Source organism: Drosophila subpulchrella, chromosome 2R (genome assembly GCF_014743375.2).
Source record: "Drosophila subpulchrella strain 33 F10 #4 breed RU33 chromosome 2R, RU_Dsub_v1.1 Primary Assembly, whole genome shotgun sequence".
Classification (NCBI taxonomy): domain Eukaryota; kingdom Metazoa; phylum Arthropoda; class Insecta; order Diptera; family Drosophilidae; genus Drosophila; species Drosophila subpulchrella.
The window spans coordinates 11,144,279-11,154,393 of record NC_050611.1 but is presented as its reverse complement, the minus strand read 5'-3'; the positions used below and the strand labels follow the sequence as shown (position 1 = coordinate 11,154,393).

The following is a 10,115-nucleotide window of genomic DNA, read 5'->3' as shown; positions in this document are numbered from 1 at the left end:
ATACTACAACTTTAAAAAATGTACATAGTGAAAAAATGGCTGGAAATCGGAAAATCAAATAAATAAATTCCATACCAAATAATAAGAAAAATGCATTTTTGGGAGATTACAAGAATGCTGCTTTATTTCCACCTTGTAATTAAATAATTAAATCTATATTATTATGAAAATGATAATAAGAGAGAGACTTTTATTATACATTACAATACTTTTCTGTTACATTTCATGTCCAAAACAACAATAAAATAAGTATGTATTTTTAAACAGTATTATTACGTTTCTATGAATTTGAATTGTGCATTCATATGAATTATAAACGTGTTATTTTTTAATACTATGTTTGTACATACATAGATACTGGCTTACTTTGCTGATAACTAATATATGGCATAACGTTACATGATTTGAATTCCACTAAAAATCTAAACAAATTAATTGAAAATGGTTTTGTAAAAAATGAATAATTTTTTTTTATTTGCAAAAGGAAAAGTAGAACCCTCTTTATAAACACTCTTAATAAGTAACGAATTTTAGTGTGTTTATTGTTTTTTACACGTTATCAAATTATTATTCAAACAAGATTTCAAAAACTGTTGCATACTTTTAGGCCTTTGCAAGTTTTTATCTTATTTATCAGCAGTGCGGATTAACTAATGAATTATAATAAAAAAAACATTGGGGGTCTGCTTTATAGGTTCTTAAGTCTCATAAAGCCAAAGTATTAACCCTTATCTAGAGCCTTGTCAATTGGCATTTAAGCTCTGGCCACACACAACCATACCTGGGTGGGTGGGTGCTTTTGATAAGGTGGTTTCTCTTAGGCAACCGTACCCTTTCTCTTCGACTCTCTTCGAGTGAGCAAAGAAAAAAGGTAAACAGAAAGGTTGAAAGGCGCACGTTCAACCAAAAACGGAAGGCAGGGCGAATTGAAAGCCAGTGTGCGCGCGCTCTTACAAGCTCATTTCGGCGCCGCAAGAGAGCTCACTTGGGGTCGTGGGGGCCTAACGGATTCTCGCTGGCTCTGTTTGTCCGTGAACGCCGACGTCGACGCACGCCTCTCGTTTTCGCGCGCTTCTCGCAATTCTCGGTAAATGCGCAAAAAAGCCAGCAACAAAATCAAATCGAATCGAATCGAATCGAAACGCAAATCGCATGGTGAATACACGACCGTTTTATTAATAGATTCCGCAACAGCCATATATAAAATGCATATTTCGAAAGAAAGAATAAGTATATATAAATTAAAGTGAGATATATGTAGTTGATAAGGAAGATACACATAATTTCTGAAAGAATTTGCCGCGCGCGCGAATTAGTTTCGAATATTGCGTATACGCAGGGTCTGCAGAATAATACAAAAAATACAAATCAAATTCAAAACCTACCACAACAAAACGGGTCGAAACGGCATATCAAGAACATTTCGTAGCATTTTACACACAGAGGATAATACCCCACCATATGGATTTATATAGCACATTTACGGCGATCAAGGATACGGATACGAAGGTTTCGCAAGGATAGCAGCGATGCCAGCCAGCGGGTTGCAATCTCCACCAGGTCGACAGGCTAAAACGGCATATCAGGATAATACCAGGAACTTGGACACCATGGCTCCTCTATTTGTCTAGTTGGCAAATACCAGTGAACCGGGATCCAGGCCACACACACACTAGCACACACTTTCGGACAAACAAGGACGTCTGTCATTGTGTGCGTCAAGGACGCTCACACACGTACATGCTGACAAAGCTGTCGTTGTGCCATACAAACAAACCAGTGTCGCAAGTGGGCGTGCCAGCTGGGCGGCAACTGATTAAATATACATCAGTCAAGCGCAAGGATCCTAATTTCCAGCAGTTGTCCCATGTGAAAGGACGAGGGGCACTCGGAACCACGGACACTCGGAAAAGCGCAAAAAACAGGACACCATACTTATAGGAAGGGAAAATGGCGCGACGCAAGGGCAGCGGTCGAGGCAGTAAGTGGAATTCCTTGTTAATAATTTAAATCAAACTTGAGCTCGAAAATATGCCAGCGAATTACCAAGGATTTCTGACTTTAGCGAAAGATTGTGAGCTGTTCTGTAAACTTTCCGTAAATAATTAGCCGAAAAGATTCAGTTTTAAAATTGGTGAAAAGAAAACTTGGCTTTACCGAAAGATTTTGAGCTGTTCTGTAAACTTTCCCTAAGTAACAATCCAAGTTCAGTTTTAAGATTATTAAAAAGAAAACTTGACTCCAATTAGGTCTTTTTAATATTTACCATTTATTGAAATTCCAAAAAATCCTAATCAATCCTGAGCTCAAAAATATGCCAGCGAAATACCAAGGATTTCTGACTTTAGTGAAAGATTGAAAGATGTTCTGTAAACTTTCCCTAAACATCGAGCCAAACAGATTACATTTTATGATACTTAAAAAAAACCTGACTCAAATTATGTCTTTTAAATAGTTACTATATACATAAAGGCCAAAAGTCTTAATCCAACTATAGCTCAAAAGTATGTCAGCGAAATAACAAGAATTTTTCGAAATATTGTGAGCTGTTCTGTAGAATTTTCGTATAAACAAGCATTACAGATTCAGTTTTGAGAATTATTTAAAAAATGTTATCTCAAATTCTGTCTCTTAAACATTTACTCTTCATTAAAAGGCAGAAAATCAAAATTGAACTAGCTTTTAAAAACCCCCCACCTAAAATTGGGAAAAGCGAACTAACTTCAGCTGACATCTTTTTAGGTTTTATTTTCCCTTTATATATATGTAAATTTTTTTTCGATTCGCTTGAACTTTAAATCAAATTTCGACATTTAAATATTTAAACAATACCTATGAGGTCACTAAAGACCTCTTTCATTTTACATTTTAAATATATTTTAAATATAATATTACCCAAACCTGTCTATAGATACGTATTAGATCTAAGTAAAGTACCACATTTCTTGCCAGAACTTTGCCTCCGCTCAAGGACGTCGAGTTTCATAGCTGCCATATGGCGAGGCACTAATATCCCTGTCTACCAGCCTTTGCTGCCACTTCAATATGAAAGAATCTCGTCAAGTGCAGTGATTTTTTTTATCGTGACTCAAAGGAAAAAATATATAATTAAGGAAGTAGTATTCAGCCACGCCCCCACTTGGAACCTTTGGCTGTATCTATAAGATACATTTTTTGCATTATTATTTGCGCCATGAGTGAGTGCGAGGGGGAGAGCAGGCATAAAGCATGAAACAACAGCGTCAGTAGTCACTTTTCATTGCATTGCGCCCACGCCCTGTCACCCCACCCACAACCCCCCACCGCCCACCGCCCACCACCCACAACCACCCGTTATCATTTCATTTCAGCTGCGTTGGCGCGCGCGCTGCAAAATGTTGGGGATTCCCTTACGTAATCCCCCAGCGCACACAAAAGGCGAGCAAACAAACAAACATACATACTCTCGGGCAACGGCAAACAAAACAAAAATAACAACAAAAAACAAAAACACAAGCACAAACGAAATGGGCAAAAGCCAGAAACGGAAAAACAGAAAGCAGATAAAAAAAAGAAAACAGAAAACGGGGAAAACAGAAAGCAGAAAAACAGAAAACAGAAAAACAGACGCAAACAAGGCAGCTTGTTTGCCAGCCAGTCGGAATCGCCCCATGTAAAATGGGCAGAAAATCAAGCTCAGCCAGCGTCATGAACTTTTGGCGCTGCTCACCCGCTCAACAGGCAGCTCACAGATACAAAGATACCCAGTCAGAGGCACAGGTACAGATGCAGATACCCGACATCCACAATCGCAATCCCAAAGATACTTGGCGTCACGTCACGCGGCCTGTTAGTCAAGTTGCTCTCTGCTGCGTTACTCATGCCACAGTTTGAACCTATTAAAAAGCTAGATACTTTGTTGTGCACCCAAGTACCCCGCCACCCTCAGATACTTTTGCCAAATGAGATACAAGTGCGCTGTGCCTGCCTTTTGATATATGCCAAGTATTCCTCGTTGGGCGGATACAGTGTGCACATTCCTGGGTTTTGATACTTTATAAAGAGATGACGAACTCTGTTTACGACATTCATGGAAATACTATGTATAAACATAAGGATTGTTATTGTGATGTTAGGATAAAATTTAAGATAATGAGTGATTTTTAAACAATTATAATTGTTAAACTTAATATGGTTATGGATTCCGAATTTAATAAATTCAAAATCGACTCAAATGAATAAATTCAAGCCAGATGAGATACTTTAAAAATTACAAAACAGCTTTATAAGAAATATTTATGAATACATTGTGAAGAAAATATAATACGATATTTATCTTTTCTTCACAATAATATAACAAGACCGTATTAAAAGATACAATTATAGGAAAGTTTTTATTTGGACAGAATTTTTTTATCAAGAATATATACTTATACTATACATTAATAATATTTTTAGTATGCATTTAAAAATACTTGTTAATTGAAACTAACCTATAGCTCTGGGTTCCCAAAACCATATTGTTAGGAAGTTGAAAAAACATATGTTTTTTTCAGAAAGTATTTCTCTAAAGAGGGGGAAAACCCACAACTTAATTGGAATTTATAAAAACCAAGTATTTCTAGAGTTTCCACTGTAGCAGGCGCAACATGTTCAAAGAGCTGGAGTCTCACTTGGCTACGCCTTGAGTTCAAGCTGCCGATGGCTTTGGATTCGGTTTGGGGACGGCAATGGCTATGGGTTTTGGTTTGGGTTTTGGTGGGGGGTTTGGTGGGGGTTTTGAGTTCGAGCTTAGAGGTTAGGGGGCTGGGGACTGGGGGCTGGGCTGGAACACTTAAGCTGGCTTTGGCTTTGTCTTTGACTTTGCCGTTGCCGTTGCCTTTGCCATTGCGTTGCCAGTGACTTCGCTGTAATCTCTTTTCGCCTTCGTCTAACAACGTCAAAATTAAAATAGACTTTGCCCTGGGTTCTGGGCACTGTTTTCCCATTGCCTTTGCCGTGGCTCTGGGCCATTGTGCGGATAATTTATGACGGGGGATTCGGGAATTGAAGAGTTGGTGGCATACGAAGTTCGTTGAGGAAATCCCACCCACTCCCTGCGGCTGGCATTTCCCCGCACTTTTATTTCAGAGTATTTTCATTCCATCGCTACCTTTGTTTCTGTTTCCCTTTGGCAACTTTGCTTTTGGCCCCCCGTTCGCATTCCATTTCCATTTCGAATGAAAAAGAAAAAGAAAAGCCTTTTAGTTTGCGTAGTTTTTGCCTTTCAGATGGGGGTTGCTTTGCATTATGTTGTGGGGTTGGAAAAATGGGTTGGTATGGGCTTTTTGTGGTGTCGGGGGGTTCTTAAGTGCTAGGTAACTGCCTATGTAGGTCTAGGTGTGGCCATAATAGAGCCCGTTTCCATTTGTTGATTGCTCTGATTCCGTCAGTGATTCGGGATTAGGTGCTTGAAGGGGAGATCAATTACGGCTTAAATTTGGGATTAAATGTTGAGATTTAAGTCTCGATGTGTGTTGGTGTTATTATAATTCCTGTTTTTAAGGTTTAGTACACATACATAAGATTCGAATTTGCACTTTTTCATCAAGGATATTATTTATAATCCTTTTTAAGACTTTTCCCATACAATCTCTTCTCTCAAACCTATCAATTTTTCAAAAATCTGGCCCCCAGGCACGCAACACTGCCTAAACGAATTCAATTTCCTGAGTCACAACTTACCCATTCCACCAATTTGGCTAACCCCCTTTCTCTGTGCCATATCATGGCCATAAACAAACACTCCACTCCAGCGTTTTCCTGGGACGCCTTTTAGGCAACTCTTGTGGGGGCAGCCACGCCCAGAAAATTCTCTCTACTGTCATGCCCACAACCGCCCACCGAACCCCCCGCCGACCACTAAAAAGGTCACAAAAAGACCCTAAAAAGCACGGTGGAAAACAAGGAACGAAACGAAAATAAAAGGAAAATAAATAAACGTAAAGCGAAATCCAGGGCCCAACTTTACCTATGAGTTCAGGCCAAAATAAAACCCCATACCTGTAGCGAAAGGACCTGCGAAAAACGTACATGTATATATATATATACAGAGGGCAATAACAAACAGAAAAAATAAAAACAAGAAATTAAGGGAAAAGTTGGCAGCTGGAAAAAAGGAAAGGAAAAACCAGGCAAAAATACATGTGTGTGTGTTGGCCAAAGTTCTTCATCACCCAAATACACACACATATGTATGTGTACATGCACACACCCACACATTCAAGGCAAGTCTATGAAAGCGCAGGGCTTCCCCAAATGATAAAGTTTTATTTGCTTTTGCGGGCGCACATTGTTTTTTTTTTTCTTTTTTCTTTTCTTTTTTTATTTTTTTTTTATATTTTGTGGGGCAGCTGCCGGCAGAGACGTCGACGCAGGCAGCACTTCACCATAATAAAACGAACATTGAACGATGATGATGATGATGGGGGTGGGTGTGGGGTGGTGGGTGGTGGGTGGCTAATGGGGATGATGACGTTGCCGAGGCGGTCGTCAGTTAGTTGCCACAGCAAGGCGAACATTAAACCAAGTCAACCAACCACTGGGGAAATCCCAGAAATTAAGAGACAAAGGGATACCCCACAATCGCTTAAAATCATTATACCCATTTACCATTATTCCTATAAGCATGAATCCTTATCAACATAATCTGGTGTCATGATAAACTTGTTTTATTAAATGAAGTTAAGTAATTAGAAAATTAATGTTGGTTTGTAGGTTCCTATAATTTTTGTTTTATATAGAACATTAAAATAAACTCTTGGGGTACTTATAAAACAGTTCTTCAATTTGTATTCTAAATTACTATATATTATACTTATATTATTAATGGTACACTAATCTTATCATAAAGAACATTTTATAAAAATCTAGGAAAATATGTTTGTTCCTTATAGTTATATATAATAAAATAATTATATTTTATATTATAATATAACATAAGTTTAGTTATATTACCAACTTTACTATATTACCCATTTTAAGGTAACCCTACTGGGTAGCGACAAGTTTAACACAAATGACTGGGCAACCAGTGAAAGAGATAGAGCTACAAGGAGCGAAAGGGAGGGCATGAAGGGGAAATGGAAATGGTGGAAAATGAGGGGTGTGACAAGGAAACGTGAGCTTGGCCCCCTTAACAACCCGATGTGTCACGGGTAGCGAGCCTTGTTGGCTGTGGCCACTGTGAGCTGTTGCTGCACTGAAAAAGAAATATAACATATAAGTGCAATACAATTTAAAATTTATATTTAATAAACCTATGACATTCAAAAGCGAAAGTACTATAAAAATCTCTAGAGGTTTCAAACCTTTTAATAAGCTGCCTATAAGTATGCAGTAGTATATTACTGGTCTAAAAGTCCCAAGGATAAACGACAAAGGCAAAGTACCATTTTTCTAAAAAAGGTTTTTTAAACATTATAAGAAGTGCCAAGGTTCTATAGATTTTTTATAAAACATAGAATCAGAGTTAAAAATTTATTTATTCCTTGCACAGAGAAAATGCTAACGTAAATGCTAAATGAGTTGAAAATGTTCTTATAAATAAAACGACATTTTTAAATTGAAAATGTTTTTATTTTGCTCAAATCAAGTTGAATTGGCGGTTTTTCCATAGTATATCTCAACAAATAAACTATTAGTCCAGTCAGTAGAGTATACATACTTATCAAAAAGTTGTTAAATAAACTCAATTTTACATTTCTCTTCTCACCATTTCGTTCTAATATTGAGAACTTTGATACCAAAATGTACTTACACGGTTTTTAAGAACGAATGTTCTCGAATCAAGAACAATGTTCTTGGACATTTCTCTCTGTGTGGGTATAGTAAATATTTAAAAGATATGCATAGGTATATTTTGGTACCGAGTGGTACTCCGAATTTATTATCCCTTTAGATGATAAATTTCTCTCAGTGCACCGAGGTTGTTGCTGTGGCTGAAAGCAGTTCAGCAGCAACAACAAGGGCCACAGCAACAGTGAGTGAGTGACGGCAACGACCGTGAAAGGCCATTTGCCTTCCACTTCAGCCCGCCCGCCCCTTTTTCGGCCCACAATGGGTGTGTTCCTGTGTGTGTGTGAGTGTGTGTGTGAGTGTGGCAAGGATAACCTAATACAATTTTTGTTTTTGTTGCCTAAGGACGTGCCGGAATTCGTTCGTGTATCTCTCGATTGCTTCGTCATGAGGATGGGCGTTAGGATGGGCATGAGTTTGGGTGTTCGGGTGTTCCGACCTTTTATCCTCGCCCATAGAAAGGGGCCAAAGTGGCGTTTCCTACGTCAGATGCCTAGATTTGCAGCCCTTTCGGTTGGAACAGCTGGTCGGAAAGTATTTCCCTTGTAATTGAAGTGCATAATTTGAAAAATATTTCCTTTCCTGGGGGAAATGGAGCAGCGACTGTGGGCTGAATAGTAAGCAATTATTAAAGCCCCAGACGGGTTAATTAATGCTTCTAAAATTTTCTATGAAATTTTAAGCAACCAAAATGTGTGAATAATTTCTATCTATTTTGCATTCTCAAAAGACTAACAAGCTTTATTATGACAAACACTAATTAATGAACTAAGCTTAGTCAGGGGATCATGAACAGAGATTTCGGTTTCCAACTGGCTGCCTTTTCACAAAATGCTCGTTTAATTTAAATTATTAGCTGTACACTGTTTGTAGGACACTTGCAATGACGTACTTGATTTTATGAGTGAAGTGAACTGTTTATTTTCGTAGCGATTGATAACCTTTTAGTCGCATAGGTCAATGCTAAACACGGTCAATGAGTTTGTTGTTCATTTGAAGTCACACCCAGAACATATTTTTCCTAATTTTACTGATAGCAATTAAATTAATGGGACACGAAAACATAATCCAGTTGGAGTTGCTTTAACTAGAAATTTAAATTGATCTTCCTAAAAAGTAGTTAGGTATTATTTAATAGAAAAATTTTAAATCAGTTTTACATCCGGCGTATAAATTTTCTGTATATTTAAAAAAAATCGCAAGAGCATGAAAACTATAAATTCATAAAGTTCTAACATATTTTCATATTTATATAAACAGATTTATAGATTTTGATTTATTATTTCAAAAATGAACATCAACTGTGCTGTAAAGTGTTAAAATTCCTGATAAAGTTCAAACAAGTTCACTTGATTCAGAAAATAAACATACCTTTAGCAATATACTCAATACTCAAACACTGGAAATTTCTTTAATTCAGCTGACCAAATAGGCCATTCCTGAAAAAACGAAACCAAATGGTAAAAAATTCCTTTAAAAAACTAAAGCGAAATATTCAGACCCCAACAAACGGGCGTCGTATAGTCGGCTCAAGTGTCAAGCAAAAAAAAAACATTTTATGATATTCATTTCATTTTTATTTTCTTCTAATTTCTGTTTGTCTACGCAAACTCACACAAATACAGGCACTTAAAAAACGAACGTGTTGAATTTGGGTTTACAAAAACAAACCCAGCGAAAATATGCAAAGTCAGAGAAGAGCAACAATAAAATAAAAAATCAACAGAAAAAACAAAATAAAGAGCAAAGAAAATAAAGGCAGGCATCACGTCATACCGGTTTCGGTTTAATTCAGCGTCGTCAGCTCGACTTGGCCAACGTTTAGGCATATTGTTGCCGCGGTGCTCGTTTGTGTTGCTGCTGTGCTGTTGCTGTTGCCGTTGCTGTTGCTGCTGCGATGTTGCTGCTGCGGCTGCCCCGAACTGAACCAGAAATATGGGGGAAGCTCACGAAAGAATAAATACAAAAATACAAACACAAGACCCAAAGTCCGGCCCAAAGAGAGACAAACACGCGCGCACTTTGGTTTTGGAGCTAGGGCAATGGATTGCTTTAAAATCGTAGGGGTCTGGGTTTTCAGGGGGGCTAAAGTGACGCGACTGTGGCTGCAACCCACCAGCCAAGTGGTTGCAGTTGGTTACTGGCTGCACAAAGAAAAACAATTGTTATTGTGTAAGACTCAAGTGGTATTTGTAGCTCCGATTATAATATACAATGTCTTAAAGTTTCGGAAAAATTTTTCTGAAAACGTTGGTGATTCAAGTAGTAATTTAAATAACAATTTTAGATTGGGTAATGCA

At 37.8% G+C, this 10,115-nt stretch overlaps 1 protein-coding gene across 1 annotated transcript in view; it reads left to right on the top strand.

Moving 5' to 3' along the window:
- The first annotated feature begins 1,042 nt into the window (after positions 1–1,042).
- Positions 1,043–10,115, top strand: part of LOC119550960 — a 49,348-nt gene continuing 40,275 nt past the window's right edge. The window contains exon 1 of the mRNA XM_037859988.1: positions 1,043–1,981. Coding sequence (XP_037715916.1) covers positions 1,951–1,981 — 31 coding nt within the window. The 5' untranslated portion in view covers positions 1,043–1,950. The remainder of the gene's footprint in view (positions 1,982–10,115) is intronic.